General features: G+C 38.3%; 1 protein-coding gene across 1 annotated transcript in view; it reads left to right on the forward strand.

Moving 5' to 3' along the window:
* Positions 1 to 17,522, forward strand: part of LOC134169112 (AF4/FMR2 family member 2-like) — a 154,264-nt gene that overhangs the window by 60,896 nt on the left and 75,846 nt on the right. Inside the window, exons 5-6 of the mRNA XM_062629366.1 lie at positions 1,441 to 1,492; positions 15,854 to 15,891. Coding sequence (XP_062485350.1) covers positions 1,441 to 1,492; positions 15,854 to 15,891 — 90 coding nt within the window. The remainder of the gene's footprint in view (positions 1 to 1,440; positions 1,493 to 15,853; positions 15,892 to 17,522) is intronic.

The raw sequence follows: 17,522 nt of genomic DNA on the forward strand, positions 1-17,522 counted from the left end.
GCCATTTATCAAGACATTAATGACTAGTAGTTATGTGTCCAGATACTTTGTAACCACTGAGCTGCCCGACAACAGAGGTCACAGGAAGACGGATGACTTACAAACCAGTTTAAAGACCTCCTTGCACTTTCTCATTTTAAGAGCATCAGCAGGGCTTCAAACCTTTTGATATTTCCACGTCTGGATTATTGTCCCCTCTTTAAAATTCCTTGTACCAGGAGGCTTCCATGATTTACTGGTAGTCTTCAAACAGAAAAAAACCCTTCCTAACAGAACATCCATTGATTGCTACAGTTATTTAAAGGCTAACAATAAAAAATCATAGACTTCAGTCTCCATCAAGGCAGAAAGGAAACAGTAATTGCAATTTGCGAGCCTCCTGCCGTGGGTAAAGGAGCTCGGGCTGGGAGAAAGGAAGCTCAGCGATTTTAGTGGCTGTCACAGTGGATCTGGGTGAGATGTGCCAATTCATCCGTACGTTATCCTGTGATAAGAGAATCTGTCAAGGTGAAAAGATGGGTGTGAGGTAGGAGTGTACCCAAAGGAATATCTGCTCTGAGGAAGACCACCAGATAAAAGCGTGAATGTATGAGAAGCTATATGGGAGTGTATTTGGTGGCTACTAGTCATGTCTCTCTGGGTAGACAGACCTCAAAAGAGGTGTTTTCTGCCAAAATGTAACAGCAGATAATATGGTTTCTTACCCCATATGTTTTGCCATACCCAAGTCTCAGAATGAAAAAAAAGTAGTAATAGGAGTTTTGTGCCAAAGGAAAGGAAGGTGGTACTGGGAGAGCCACATCTTGTAAGAGTTTTCTTCCCCTTTAACCAAGGGCAGGGAACAGTCATGTGAGATTTCCTTGTACTTAAATAAAAATGGGGATATGAATTAGCAGATTCCTAGCTTGGAAGACGTTTGCTCTGCCTTCAGATATCAACAATTGTGAGGTCCCATCAGACCTCACACAAGATCCTCCTTTTCTTGCTATTTTCCACACCATTCTCATTTTGATAAGATGGGAATTGGTACCACTCTCCAAGAAGATCAGTGATGCCCTAGATCAAGAATGAGACATGGACTTTTTCTCAGGTTTTTCAACAGTCTCAGAGCTGAATTTCACTTCCACCTTCTGATTTAGAAATATACGTAGGTGTATATGGTAATCACTGTGAGACAAGGTACAAATAGAAGAGGACATGAAAGAGGAGCTGCCAAACTTTATGATGGATGAGCCTCAAAGTCATTTGTTCTCACCTAGCATCACACAGGACTAATACATACATGAACTATTCAGTTTAATTGCAACAGATCTGATTTTGCTCTTCTGGAATTGAAAGGGAGTTTTTCCTCTGGTTTGCTGAAGGGTAGACTCAGCCCATTGTATATGAAGTTAATTCAGTAAATGTAATTCTGTATTGCTTACTGTCTTTTCTTTTCAGAATGCTTGAGGATGATCTGAAACTCAGCAGTGATGAAGATGACAATGAACAGGTAAATACATCTGTATAAATGCATAGACCATATAATCTGACAAAGTTGTTTCATCAGTTGAATGTGATTGTATGTTGGTTTACTGTATTTAATCAAAAGCATTTCTGATGCAGCAGAATCATTAACTTAAATCTTGCTTGCACATAGAACCTATGTGGAAGGAAACTTATTCTCAAATAAGAGTGCATTTTGTCAGTTTTGATGAATTAACTTTGCGAAGTAGATTAAATTAAACCAAAACATAACTTCCTAGCCTTGGAATTCAAACCCACACATGGCATCACCCAGGAACAGCTAACGTGCTCTGCATTTCTGTCCCTCATTGTACCAAGCTGTCTCTGGAACAGCCTCCACTTGTTTTGCACTCGATTTCTGAAATTGATTACCTGTTTGGAAATGGGTATAAAATGACCACATCAGACCACCAGCACAACTGCAGAGTTGGTTTGCACTGTACAGTTGCACCTGAGAAGACTGGGTCTGTAAGTTTTATTCCAAGCAGATGAGTAAAGGACTGGGAGTCCGTAGTCAGTAATCCAGTGATTCCCATTTGTGAGAGGGGAAAATCCTCTGTGGAGCTGTAAATCAGTACTGAAACTCTCTCAAGCTATTTGGGATGTTAATGAAGAATCATTTTCAGATATCTTGCTCATATCATTCTCTATTCTTCCTACTTTATAAATATTTATGGATAATGCTTGGAAATAAGACTGGTGAAATTCATATTATCAACATTCCTACCAGAAAAAAAAAAAAATATTTTGGGTTAAATTCCTCTTTCATGTTACTTTATATATGCAGTAGGCTCAAATGTTTAAACATCTTCAATGGAGAGGAAGTTATAATGCTATAATTCTGCATAAGATCATCTGCTCATCCTGGGAAATGTTAATTATAAGTCGATCTTTCTTTCTTATTTATTTTTAAACCACCTAAATGTTCTCCTTCAAACCACCTAATCCGCCCTTTAGGCTCATGCCAGGAAAGATTTACCTTCTGGTGTCAGTTGACCCCTTAGTCATACAGTCAGTATTTTTTAGCACCAAGTTAGACTTGTGCTCTCTTCTGAATCTGAAAGATCAAAAGCCTGTTCTTGTGCAATGTGATGTATAAACATGGTGGCCTGTGAAACCAGCAGATTTCCTCATGTATTGGTAACTTGGCCAAATAGTCCTGTAAAATGACGTTGTGATAATGAGATGCCCAAAATACAGAAATGGAGATATATTACCATTCCCTTGGCTGTGCCTTCAAGCTTTAGCAGCTTCTGCCATAACTCTTTAAGGAGTATTAGAAATGGCAAAAAAAGGCTGATCAGGCACATAAACATCAGCAAAGTGCATGCAGTGGTTTCTGACTGTATATTCTCCAAAAGGTATATAAAATATTCATTCAAGGGTGACTGATCAAGGCAATTAGAAAATATGAACTTTACAATGTTTATTGTTCAGCTGTGGAGCCCAAGGTTAGAAAAATACTTTTTTGGTTTCAACATGAAGATTTTTCAGCCAAATGACCATTGTAATTCAGCTGTACATACATGTGCATTCTGATGGGGAGAGAAAAAAATTAAACCTCTCAGCTCAAAACCATTCTAACAGTTTATGCAACATTTCTATAAGGAAAATGGATTCTATGGAATCATTGTCCTGGTAATATTTCTGACTTTTTTTACTGTAGGCTTGAAGGCAGTGTGAAGCATGAGCATTAGCATTTGCTCATTTTTATTAGTAAAACATAGTATGTAAAAATAAATTGTCTTATCTTTATTTCTACTTGTATTTCAGGGAAATTTAAATTCTTTGAGAACAGTGGTCAGTAGGGAGCCCTAGGATTTGTTCTTCAAGAGTTGCTAGGAACCTTTCAGTCTCTACACAGCAGGGGCAGTAGTGACACTAATCCATAAATGCACCTTGATCTCAACTTTTAGTGAATGTCTACAGTGTCGAGAGAGTTTGATCTATCAGCCTGTCTTCCGAGAGTACCAGTAGTCCATTTATCATGGTGGAAGACTGTTAGAAGCTTGTCTGCAAGAAACGAAGCTCTTCTGTCTTACCCTTTCCCTCCTATGAATGAGCACACTTATTTCTTCATTTATTTAGGGGTTCATGGACCTTGTGCTCTTTCAGGTGTTAAACTTTTCCTTCCTTTTCTCCCTGAGGAGAAACCCAACACACAATAGCTACAGTGGGTCATACCAGTTGAGAAGCTGAGCCTACTTTCTGGATAGGATGAGAACTACCAGGTTGAAGTTAGTGGAAGATACTTATTCTATAGATATCATTAGCAACGCTATTACTAAACATGCTGCCCGCTTTTGGTATTCATTTTTCAAACAGGATTTTGAATAGCAGGAAATTGTTCCTAAGAGGTACAAAAATGATGTGGAGAAGCCTCCTTAATGTAGCTGTTAGGTCTTTTTTGGTTCAGGCACACATGATGATGGCCTAGCAACATATATCACCAAGAAAAACCTTCTTTGAAGGGAGGCTCTACACTTTAATTTCACCCTAGAGGGCTTATGAAGCTTCAACGAGTGAGAGCTGACTAGAAATCCAAACTACTAGTGCCAAGCTGCTGCAAATTGCACGGAAACCCTGTGTATCCCTCTCCGTTCAGACTTCTGGCAGCTGTGGGCTTGATGCAGAAGTTGTCAAGTGAGTTTCATTGGGCTCTGACAGGCAGGAAGTCCAGTGAGATGTTCATTGCAGACTTAGATCTGTAAAGCTTTGGACCATATTGATCATTGCAGTAGAGCATGAGGCAAGTTACAAGTCTCTCACCCCAGCTGCAAACTCCTGTCGTCACATTTTGGGCCTCACTTAGAGAGACCACAGTTGCTACCTACACATAAACACACCCCACAGCATCTTCAGCACAGACACCTCGGAGCTGGCCGTATGACATGTTCTTTGTCCCATAGACAAAATGCTGATTCTTATGTCTCATTGCGGGTGATTTGGGATTAAAGACACACAGAAAACGACAGGTTAGATCTAGAATCAATTTTCATTTACAGCTGAGAAGCAGTTATTGATGCTGTACTCACAGTTCAATATAAGATCTAAAGATATAGACCTTGTTTTTCTCTTTCAATATAAGCAGCATAATCAGTGTCAAATGTTTTTACACAGAAAATTGTATTGACAGTTTTATTAAAATTGCTGTCTTTAAAGTTTTAAGTTATCCACAATTTGACCAACTTGAATGGTTTTTAATATGCACACTGACCAACCCAATAGATTTTATGTCACATATTTATAATACACATCTGTGTAATGTATTATTTGAGAGATATTGTTACATTTAAGCATTGCCTGAATTGTAAACTCCTGTAGTATTGTCACTGAGAGGAATGTTGGCATATGTATCAGTATTGCATTTAGAAGTCCTGGTGCCCAATATTTTTAGGTTGGCTATGAGAGATGTAGTCAAGGCAGATGACAGACATGTGGTTAGTAAAACTATTAGATGACAAGGCATTTCAGAGATGCTAATGTTAATTCTTTTCTGTGAGGAAGGATGGAGCTTTTAGATGGCTTTATTATTCTGTTAAAAAATACATCAAAAATTAGGAAGAGTGGTGAAGATTTTTAATTAATAGCCCATTTCAAGCTGAAGGAGTTTAGATAAAACACAGGTTAGTACTTTTGTTCTTTAAAGCACCTCTGTATAATTCAAATTAGCTTTGAGCTCAAAGGCATCCAAATGACTTGTGCCTGGATGCAGTATTTTAAGTAGCTGTAGTGTACCCAATTTTCTTCAACCAGCTCCTCTTTGTTCTTCTGCCTAAGGAATAGTCCTGTTAACCTTTGAAATACATGCTTAATTTAAAGCACATTGCTAGCATTCTGTGTGTTTTTGAACCAAAGAAACTTTGATACTAGTTACAGACGTACTCCATTTTCAGTATTTTATGTATAAAGTGTTTCTGGCAGAACAAATCAGTAAGATGTTTTTCCTATCTACTTGATTTTTTTTTTCCTCTTTCCCTTAATGATTGCCACTTTGTTGCCAGTTCTCTGATAACCACACAAACAGAAGACATGCGCATAATCCCTGGCCCTGCTTTATCATTTGTATTTTACACAAACAGAATTATTCCTTTTTTTGCTAGGTTATTATTAGGTAATTACATACAAAATGTTTCACTTTGTAGCTCAGCCTAAAAAGGTGATCAGCCATAGGCTGAGCTTTGAATTCTTACAATGCATACTGAGCTTTCAAAGCTTTTCTTCAAGTTAATATGTTTTTTTAAGTTTATGGAATTCTAAGACACAGTATGGCTTCATCGTATCGTGGAAACACTTTTTAAAGTGGAACAGTGACCACTTTTCTTCTAACAATAGGTATCCTTTCCTGTTGTAATTTTTCCCATTTTTAGCTGGATCCTGAACATGCTGTTTACCTCCCCAAGGTTTCTCTACATTTCCATTTATTTTGTTATCAGCAGAAAGGCTGAAGAACAGCTCTTCAGTAATGACATCAATACTGCACACACAGGGAGAGAGGTCATCTTGTCAAAGCTATAGAAAAAAACAGATGGATTAGGATGAAACTAGGTGCAAAATAACTTTGATAGAGTCTTTTAATGTAAACAGTTTATCTGTCATTGGGTTGCATTGAAATCCCAGTGTGATGCAGCATCAGTTGTAGCCACAGCAGTGTGTGCTTTGATAAAGAACCCACAGCCTAGTGTTTAAGAGCTATAATCATGTTTTATAATTGTAAGGGAATGTTTTCATTAAGCCATTAATGAAAACAGAAGCTATTCTCCAACCTTGTCAGTCTGTAACCATTAAAAATCCTTTCATGATGATGTCTCTTCTTGCTACCTCTGTCCGTTTTAGTTTATATTCAAATTATTTTATTCTGCACAACACTAGTTGAAACAACCATACATCATCAACTGTATCATCAACTGTGTAAAATGAATAGTCAAGCTTCCCTTAGACAAATTTTTGGTAATAAGATATTTGATGGCTGACATGTCTAAGGTCATCATTCACATGGTAATGACATAGGTTCATATCATATATTTGTTTATTATCAGCAGAAGCTTTCAGTAACCACTCTGAGATCTGCGGTTATGAGGAAAAAACATGCTACACCACTGAAATACACAATGTTATCAAAAGCTTTTAACCTGTTCAAATTCACAGAATCTTATGTAATTGTTTCTGCACGTGTTGTTATCGTGGAGGTCATCCATCAGTGAGGAACAACCCTCAGGACACGTGGTTGCACGGTACTACAGATTGACAATGATACGTTTGCCCGCGCAGGTTGCAGTCATGCTCTTACCTGGGCGCTGGGACAGGGGCTGCCCAAACCAGCACAGGAACCAGAGGAGCCTCATCCCTCCCACTGACTTGCCTTTCCCATGGTTCCCCGTATGCACTGCTAGTTCAGTGTACCAAAAATCCTCCTTCCCAGTAGAGAAAATAATACACGAAAAGAAAATACTAGCAGGTAGGCAGCCTTAACAAAGGGAGAATGAAATGCCTTAGTTGAAAAGATGGGTAAATACACCTGCAGGAAGTCCTCTCCTGACTTTGTCACAAGTAAGCAGGCACGTCATAGCCCCTCAGCACTCTCTTCAGCAGGTGCTTCTATTGGGTTTAGTTTTTATGCCACCAGCCTGAAGCAGCCAGGCTCTCTCAGCCATGCCGTAAGACATCATTCACCTAAAGGAGGAGCTCTAAAAAAACCTCAATGCCTCCATCACTAATTAAACAGAGGTGGAAAGGCCAATTGCTCCTCAGTACAGCCATAAGGACCAGACACTGGAGTCCTGCCAGCCTTTTTGGAGTGGGAGGGAGGAGAAAGATGCAGCTTTCAGTCCGCAGGATGGGTCATGTGCATGCTTGTGCACACATTGTTTTTTTTGTAAAGGAGTCTTTATTATAAGCATGGAGGAAAAATATATTTCCCCAGGGCCTCTTGCTATGTATGCCACTAATGCAAAAGCTCTATATTGTTTTGGCAAGAAGCAGAGGCAGCAGCAGGTGAGATAATTGATTGACACCCACATTGTTGTTAAGAGAAAAGCCAGACTTCACCGTCCTGTCCTATGAAAATAAATCTGAAGTCTGGTATCTGTGGGCCATCTTACTGCTCAACATTCACTAACCTGACCACATAGGAAACATTTATCTCCTTTTTCTCCTCAAAAGCAGAGTGTGACTTTTATCATGAATGCCTTGTGAAGCATTTTGGTAAAGAAAGTGTCTGGCTTTTTTACACTGGCCATCTGCAGTGTCACTCTTTTGTAAATGCCCAAGGAACCGTCTGTGAGCTGCAAAATCTAAATTCTTGGGAGTTTTTTACACCAGTACAGTGCTAGTGCTGGCTTTGAGACTCAAGGGGTTGCAAAAGTCCAAAGGAGGGATTCGTAGGTGGCCAGAACAAGCATATAGTAGGTGATGAAAAGGGCATGATAAATCCAGTAATTAGCTTCTGTCAGCCAGAATAAGGTGAGAAGAAGTGAAAGTTGATCTCCCCTGGAGGTATTCCAGAAGGAGAACAGTAATGAGAACTAAACACCTTCATTTTTCTTACTATGAACTCATCTGCCACTGCAAGGTTTGCTGGGGTTGGAGGTGCTCCATGCTGTGCTGGCAGGATGGATCTTCCCACAGCAGACCTTCTGCCTGCTCGTAGGGATGGGTCAGGACCACAGTCTGACAGTGCAATTGATTTGGACAGGGTGCTCTCACAGAGAGCGTGCCTGCTTTACAAAACTACCAATTTCATGACAGTATTATTAAATTTATTTTTTGGAGATGTGCAATTTAGTAATTGGGTAAGTCATTTGAGCAATGTACTAAACCAGACCAAGGTCAGCAAAGTGTTATTTCATGTGTTTACCTTTGTTACCTCTGCTGCCTGTTTGTAATAGCTTTAACATCCAGTATAAATGTAATGTTCAGTGTAAATTAAAATCCTCAAAGTCTTTAGTCCTGCACAGGAAATAAATGGGTGGTGTGAACAATAGCAACATCAATTCACATCTTCCCAGCACTGCCACTGCTGGTACTCTTTGACTCTGCCCTTTTGCTTCTCAAGTCTATGGAACTATTCATTGATTTAGAGTAGGGAACAGACTTAGGAGAGGACTTGGACTCCCGAAGGAATGAGATAAAGGCCTTTGCCACAAAGGAAAATCTAAGGGCATAAACTGCAAATGAGCAGGGGTACAAGGGGCTGTTTCTGAGATGTCTGCCTATTCTCCTTTCCATTTTTAAAACAGAAAGTTATAACTCTTGTGATGGTTGCAAAAGTAACAATCGGACATTGCACACTAAAAGAGTCCCTCATTATAAGACCTCAAAAAATGTCAGCACTGTTCAGGTAAGTTTCGGGGATGGAGATACAAAGGATTCCTCTTCTTCAGTTAGAACTAGGAAACTAGAAATACAGAGGTTGTGGAGAAGTTTAGAGAAGAATTTCTGTTTCTCTTAGAAGTGTTTACTAAACTTTTCCCTATTTCTTTTGCCTCCTTAAGATTTTAATCATGTGATTAACATGTTGAAATGTGGGTATGGAGTAAATGAAACAATTAATGGATTTTTTTTAATTTCTTTATTTGCCATCTGGAGGGTTGAACCAAGGACAAATTTTAGAAAAATCATCCATCAGTAAATAAAACAACAAATAATGAGGTTTATTCCTAAGTAGATATTTTTTATTTCCACAATAAGATTATCATCCTAGGTCATTTGTAATGAATTTGTGCCAAATTATTTGCTAGGAAATTATTTTTCAAACCAGAATTCCAGTTTTTCTTTTTTCTTAAACTTAGACCACTCAGTACAATTTTCCCAACTTTTTCTGTCACCACGGCTGATATATTTGTTTTCCAAATAAAACAATTCTGAAAAATCAGGCCTAGCTCTAGCCAGGAGTTGTTTTCTCTCCCATAGAACTCTGCAATGACCAAGTCAATTGGTATTGTCAGAGCATTTGAATCTACTAAACTTCATGAGACATTGATTAGCATTTGTAAAGCAACTTGACAATGTTTTGTAAGACTACAAAAATAGAATCCGTAGAATTTGTAATGTCATATTACAATTTCTCCTTTGTTGGATGAAGGTGTCAAAATTAGTACAATTAGGAACTTCTCAACTAAAGCATTTTTTTAAAGATTCCAGCATATATCAAAATAACTGGAGGAGAAGGGCACTGTTCTGAGCCTCTTCTGTCAGAAAGTCCTAAATAGGCATACATGTTATGTGACTTGTCTTTGAAATAAGTCCGTTCACTGACAGAATGTCATAACAGTTTGTATTGTAAAGTTCACCAAAGACACTGAGTAAACTAAAGCCTGTGCAACAAAAGTGACAATATTCATAGTACCCACACGAGCTAATTTAGACCCAGCTCAGGTATGTCTACACAAGCAACAAGCACTCCTTGGGGTGTAGTACACATTCAGTGTGTGGCGCTCTTATCTCCATTTCTTTAAGAAACATGGAATACTCCTTCAGGAATGGGAAGTGGCCACGTTTTTCTTGCACATTTCCTTGGTTTGATTGGCCTGAGGAAAACGTAGGGATTTGGGAAAAAATGCTGGCAGAAGCCCAAATATATCTCTTGTTGCTCAATTAACAGTTCTTTTACATCAAGGATGAAGGTGACTCCTAACCCACAAGCAAACTGGTTTGGGTTTGGTTGCTTAAACTCTGTTTTTCCTTTTAGCCAGCCTCCATCGCACCAACTGAAATTAAATTTCCAGTATTTCAAGTATTCTTGAGCATCTCTCTGTGAAGCCATGAAAGCTACTGCATTGTTCAAAGCAGTGATGAGCAGCTCTCTCTGGTTTATGCACAGTGAGAGTTCAATGAACTGTTCTGATTTGTAGATAACACATTTGGTAACTTGATATTTCAAAAAATGGATCTTAGCTGATCCATCCCACATGTTCGGGTTCTGAAAGAAAAATGCTTATTTTTTAAAAATACAATATGATGAGGAGAGAATATTCTCCACTGGTTTTGGTCCTAGATACAGTAACATTGGACTTGTCCTTGAGGTGAGACTCACGTGGAACATCACACACAGGATCTCAAATATAAGGTTGCCAACTTCGTGTCAAAGGCAATTAGCAAGAAAGAAATACAATCTCCTCTGTTGACATCGGGGGACAGGAAGAGGAGAGTGTAACGCACGAAGTAAAGAAGGGGAAAAAAGAAACAACACACATTCATGAATGGATCATCACATTCTAATCCTTGAGCACTTCTGTTTGGGTTTTCTGATTCCCAGCACAGTTTTGGATGGTTTGTTTGCTGTGCACTACATTCTTGTCCTCTACAGGAAATCATAGCACCAACTGTATCAGTACGAATCAGAGCACCATACAGTGCAGTTGACAAATAGTAGGTTTTGGTTCATTACTTAGGATCATAGGTAAAAATTTTCTGTAAATAACAGTATAATATCACTTCCAAGACAAATTACAACCTATACAGATATATGAATGTGTATATATAAACCTATATATACAACTCAATTAATGTAGAAAGTGTCTTTGGTTTTATTATACTATTGAATTGGGTCTCCAAGAAGTCTATACTTACAGGACAGGAGAACAGTGTCGTAGATTATAAACTTAATTCTTTTGAGTCACTTACCAATTCACCCAAGCATACAGAGCTCGTTAGAAACTGGGAGGTTAACCTGAGTCAGATTTGCAGGCGCTCATGGAAGAAAATCAGTATGAAGGCCTTCCTTCTTCTGCCAACATGTTCAGTGGCATGAAGTGCCATCCATCTCACCCTAAAAAACTCTCTGAGGCTCAGCAATGGCCTTCTTACATGGCTGATGTACTTCTGAATCAAGAGGGTGAGGAAGCATTCTTAAATAGTTTTTTTCTAATTTCACTTTCTCAAAATCAAATACTTTTCCCTGAAAATCCTGAATTTTCAGTTATGCAATGGCAAATATGTATTTTATTTGGGTAGCAGACACTTTCACTGCACTTGATTAAAAATCTAATTTGTTTCTGAAGATGTTGGTTATTTTACTTTGATATTTTTGAGCCAATCTCTTCTCAGTTTATTCTCCTCAGGTCTTTCTGATGCAGGAAAGTTGTATTCATTGGAGTATTTTTTCTGTTTCGTTCTAAACAGTAGCCAGTCCAATAATTGATAGTGATAAAGAAAAGCATCAGTTTCTACATTTTGTGGTCCTTGTGCACAATCTAGAGGCAGTTTATGCTTGTTTGCATGTTTACTGTTTTGTGTAATAGTTAAATACTTGCTAAGAACTAAGAACCTGTGGTGGTTCTTGAACTAAAGCTGAAAGAGCTAGTGTCAAAATCAGGTGTAAGCAACATAAGAGGTAGGAGTCATTTGCAGTTTTCAAAGTCATGGGAAAACATCTCTGGGCAAATATTCTCTGATGATGATCCTGTACATCTTACTGCTTTTCATGTATTCTTCATCATCTTCCTTCTTATTCAACACTAGAGTCAGCTGTTGAAATAAGGTCTTAGAGAGCAGAGGCACAATTATGGAAAGGCCATAATTGTAAAATAAAAATCAGAAGGAAATTGCAATTAAAGTGAAATGATTGTCTGGTTCACTCTGGCTTCCATTTTCTAATCATCCTAAATTATTTTAATGCATGTTTTCAAGCTCAAAATTAACAAAGGTCCCATGATGTAATTCTCCTAACACCCATTGAATATTACATTATACCAGTCTGATTTCATTCCAATCATCTGCACACCATCTCCCACTTAGGGTGTAATGTTTAGAGACCTCCTACCTGCTCTGTTTCTAGATAGTACTTTTAATACATGAAGGTTTGGAATTGTTGTGGATTTAAACCCAGTTTCTTATTTGAAAAGAAAATAAGATAAAAAATAACTCTTAAAACATGTTTTTCTTTGAAATATCTTAAATTAATAATCTAAAGCTCGCATCAAGTCTAAAACAAATCAAACTCAGTCATGAAGATGAGAAAAAGGAATTATTAACTGAGTAGCAAGGCTGATGGAGCCTCAATGAGATCATTTTGTTCAGAGATTAAAGGCGATGAACACTGAAATAGTTGAGGAGGATGGCTACGAACACATCTGACTAGAGCTGCTAAATTCAGTAATGATCAAAAGTTAATTATCAAAGCAGAGGGAACTACTCAACACAGACAATTTGAGTCAATAGCTAAGCAGCCCAGAAAAAAAAAGTAATTTGGAAGAAGTATTTTCCTATAATGAAGTTATATAAAAGACGTACATTTCAAAGAAACCTGCCTAAAACATGATTGCATTCTTCATGATCAGAGAAAAATAATTAGCTCTAATTGACAGACCTGCTGCACACCAAATATTTTCAGATAATATATTTCTGCATCAAAGCTTAACGTGTAGAGTTACTTAATGTCACTTTGATTTTGCCTTCCTTTATCTTCTGCACTGAGCATGCTCATGATACCGCAACAAATACACTTTGAAAAATGAATGAGCAACACCTGTAAGACAAATAAAAGCAGGAGGCCAGATCCTGCATTTTTGTCTCAGGCAGAATCCCTGACATGCATTCTGTGCTGTGTTTAACATCACCACAAACGCACTCAGAGGCACACTGAATCATTTGTAATAGGAAATGGCCAGTTGCTTGACCATCCAACATTAAACTAGGATGGCATGTACATTAACCTGAGAGTTTGCAAGATTTTTTAAAGCTCTTTGTGAATGGGCCTATGTGTGGAGGACCCATGTGTCCCTCCAGCATGTGCCTTTTCTTAAAAGTTAGGAAAGTGCCTTCTCTCAGTAACAAAGGGATAAAATGTGGAAATTCCTCATGTAAAAACCTAAGGAAAGATAAGTGCTAGAATCGTCATGGTCCAAGATAATAACATATATCTGTAATTCTTCTGAAAGCTACCCCATTTCTTTCAGGGTAAACAGTTGCCATCAGCGCAGCTAAGTAATCAGAAAATCAAACATCCAGTTTAGACTCTACTCTTTAGTATTCTATGACTTTGACATTGCCAATTCTCACTCCCTGAAATATCTTCCTCTTCTTTAATCTTTCATGTAAACAGCTTAGCTCACACCATCATGCACATACTTTCTAGAATATCTTCTGCTATACTTTGTATTAGAATTGACTGCATTATTATTTACTTGTGATCCTAGACACTCTTCACTCTTCTCTTTTCTTTATCTGTATTTTGATAACAGGTTTTGTGTAGTGATTTTTGAATAATTCAGGGGGGAAAAACTGATTTAGATGCAAGCATCACATGCTTGAACTCAAAATTGTAGTAGTCCAGCTATTTGGTATATAAAAGGGTCAAGCAAAATACCATTGTACAGTCAAAAAAACCTCTGCCATTGTGGAAGGCTCTTTATGAGCTTTAAAAATAATCTTAGTTCCCTGTAGGATGGGACTGAAATTGGCGTTTAGTGGGAGGCTTGGGAAACTGAAATGCCATTTTTGTTGGTGTTTTAATCCGTTTTAAATGAAGCATTTGTGTGTTGTTACATGTGTTTTATTACTCAGAAAGATTTCTTAAAAACATGCTTCTGACTCTGTGTTTGCACTCCTGAAAAGGGGAGATTTAGGAGAGTGTCATTGGAAAGAGGGGCAACTCACATTATCTCACTAATGAGGCAGGGATCCCAGTTCATCATATGCTTGTTTGAGAGTACATAATTAGGTTTGGGTCTGTAACACTTACTTGTGCAATCTTAAGTTTAGCATTTCCTGAGGTTCAAGTGTTTTATTTAGCAACCCTACTGTACAATTAGTATAATTGTTTCCTATCATGCATTCATTGATTTATTCTTTAGATGAAAAATACAATCCAAATGAAAAAGTCCACATTTTATTTGCACACTGGGAGCCAGCCCAGAGGATTGCTGTTTTCCCATCTTAGCTCTCGCAAGCTCTAATTCCTTCTCCCATATTTTAAACTCATTATTGGGGGTTTCTATGGATTTAAACACAGATTTTATGTTTGCTATGATTGGAGGCAAAAGTGCCAAAACAGCAGGTATTTTGAAAAACTAGCCCTGTTGTAGAGTCCAGAGGAAAACTCATTCTGGCAAAATTTGGAACCCAGTTGTGCAGGTCCCAGAGGTTTCAAAAGGTTTTCATAAAAGTTTTAATTCCTCAAAAGCAACATGAGCATTTTTCAGGACTGCTAACATTAGCAGTTCCTATGTGGGAACCTTTTTATTCCCATCCTTAAGCATAGCAAAGGTTAAAGTTCCTCACCAACCCCCTTCTCAATTTTGATAGGCTTTATAAAAATATCTGTGAATGTAATTAAGCACTAAAACTTCCCCTACTATAATAGGTTTATGGATCAGTTGTCTTAATTCTGCCTTTCACCGCTATCCGTGCTTGTAATCTCACTAACCATCTGACCACTTTCCGTGTTTAAATCTATTACAGTCTGGTTCTAGCAAATGCTAGGAGTTCTGTGAAACGATACAGCCACATCAGTTTATCCAAAGGTGATGTTTCAAGCCTTCTTGTGTTAAAACATCATTTACCTGTTCTTGGAAAAATCAGAGGGGGGATGCAAGGTTGTTTCAGATTACATAATTGTGCCACAGAAGCATTAATAAAGCATAAAACCTCCACTAAAATCTCGAGCAGCTTAACCAGTGTGATAGACTGGCGCGGCTCTGCCATCGCTGCCCCCAGCTGTGTTGCTTAGCAACATTTTAATTCAAGAAGAATCGAAGGAGATGAAATCCCTGTGGAGAGGGAAACAGAAATAAGAGGGCCGTTGACAGATGATCTGAGTTGTTTCTTCTAATATACTGTGAAGATCACTGGCTCTTTTCATGAATGATAAATGGACTGTACACAGATCAATGGGTTCAGCAATAAACTGGAACCAGGCTCCATGTCTGAGGTGGTGCAGGCCGAGAGGCCCAAAGATTTACTCATTTAGATGATTTGGAGTGTGTTTTCTCAAAGGTTTCACAAGAGGAAATTGATCTGAACATTTGGTCATCCCTTGCCCTTTCCTGTTGCTGGTGAATAAAAACTGTTTTGGAGATGGAGTCCATTCTTCCCATTATTTTTTCCTGTTGTTCTTGTTGCAGATATGGAAAGATAGCTTATGACAAAGGGACCAGACCTCAGAGTGGTTAATGAAGTAATCGCCCTGAATGAGCAGTTCCTAAACACTCGTGGCCATTAAAAATAAACAAACCACGCTGACATCACAGACTGGGGCAGAAGTGCTCAAACTCTGTAGTGCTCTATTCCTGAAGAGTGACGTACACACTTCCAGAGAGCATCCACAGGTTGATGTTTGCTTGCAGCTTGGTTGTGCTTTGGTGTGTTGCCTAATTGTTTGTTTCCCCCACCCCTCTTCTGTTTACAGGCTGCCGAAAAGACAAAATTGAGAAATATTCCTGTAAAGTAAGTTCTTTTTATATCCATTTGAAAATGCTAGTCTAACCAAGTTGTTGTATACGATCACTAAAAAGACTAGGACAGCAAGAAGGGCGAGGAAAGAGATAATAGATTTCAAGATGCCCCTAATCATAGCTATAAAAAGGTCAGTATCAGTGAGGAAAGCTTTCGATTTCTCATGTGTCCCTAATGATCGCACTCCCCAAGTTTCATCCAGTTTCCATAAATTAATGTGTTGTCTATGAATAGCTGCCAAATAATATCACAGTCATACTCAATACATAGTGCTCCTAGCCTTGGGGATGTTTGTACATGCTAAAAAGATTGTGATTTTTAATTGCAATCCTTGAGGAGGTCTGACAGAGGGGAAATAACTAGGAATGTGCCAAATGATTTCTAGACACATGGGAATATTTTGCACCTATGTATCAAGGCTTTGCCATCCTGTTGATTAAGAGCTCTTTCTCACTCCCTGCGTGCATCTCTCATACCATACACACACGTATGTTTCTGCTCTTTTCAGTAGGGCTGTGTGAAGGATGAGCAAGCTACTAGGGAGCAATTTCAAGGGCATTTTATGGGAAGTTCTTAAATCTTAGGGCACTAGCGGCAACACTCAACCATATATCATTGAATTAAGAAAGTTGCTATATAGATGTCCTGGCTCTTTGAGAAAAGCCATTTTCAGTTAAAGCTACCAACAGTCAGTGATTCAGTTTAAATAATGAATACTCGGGTTTTAATGGGCTCTTATGTACCAATAAAACACATATTTTTAGCTTCAGTAGGAGGTGATCATTGCAGTTTAACTAAGTCACAGTAACTGTATATTCCTGTTATAGACAGGGGAAATGCTTTTATTTTTATAGTAGTTTGCTGATTATGCTGGCTTTTGGGCTGGAGTGGTTTTGTATTTGTAAGAACATGCACTGACAGGACTCACAAATCATTGTGGTTTAGCACATATAACAAAAGAATACAGTTCTACTTCTCACTTGGCTTCCATCATGTATAGATATTTGCACCTTATAAGGTGAATGCAAAATGTGTGTGAGCACTCGTTGGAGTGATTAGGCAAGATGCAGGGTAATCATAAATCACTCTTTCTTTATGTTTCATTCAATCTGATAAAAATTAGAAGTAAGATCCAGCAGGGACCTGATAGCACATGAAACTTCTGATAAGACAAGGGACCTCTCTTGCCTATAGGGCTAGTTCAGATTCAGTGCAAGCTGAATTAAAGTCATTGTTAGTTGTTGGTTGCTTAATAGCAAGTGTGAAATGAGCTGTTTTCACCTCACATTCTAGAGAACCCAGGAGTTCCAAGGTGATGAGAGTCCTGCAGAACAAATCCAAAATAGTTATTTATCCTTCGTTCACTTTTGTTTAATATTTTGAGTCAAATTCTCAGGAATGGCTCAGCTGAATTGCGTTTTCCCACATATAACAGAGACATTGATCCTTTCAGTCATTAAACAGCATGTATGTGACACTGATACCCACTTAATCCACCAGGATGATCTGAGAGTTGGGGCAGAGGGTGATTTAGGTTAAATCATTCCTTTACAGGACTTCAGTAACACTAACATTTTGGAATGGAAGAAGGCCAGATGGACATTCTCTCTCTTTCCACCTGC

The sequence above is a fragment of the Pezoporus occidentalis genome, unplaced genomic scaffold, assembly GCF_034315485.1.
Source record: "Pezoporus occidentalis ecotype Australia unplaced genomic scaffold, CSIRO_AGI_Poc_V1 ctg331, whole genome shotgun sequence".
In the NCBI taxonomy this organism is placed as follows: domain Eukaryota; kingdom Metazoa; phylum Chordata; class Aves; order Psittaciformes; family Psittacidae; genus Pezoporus; species Pezoporus occidentalis.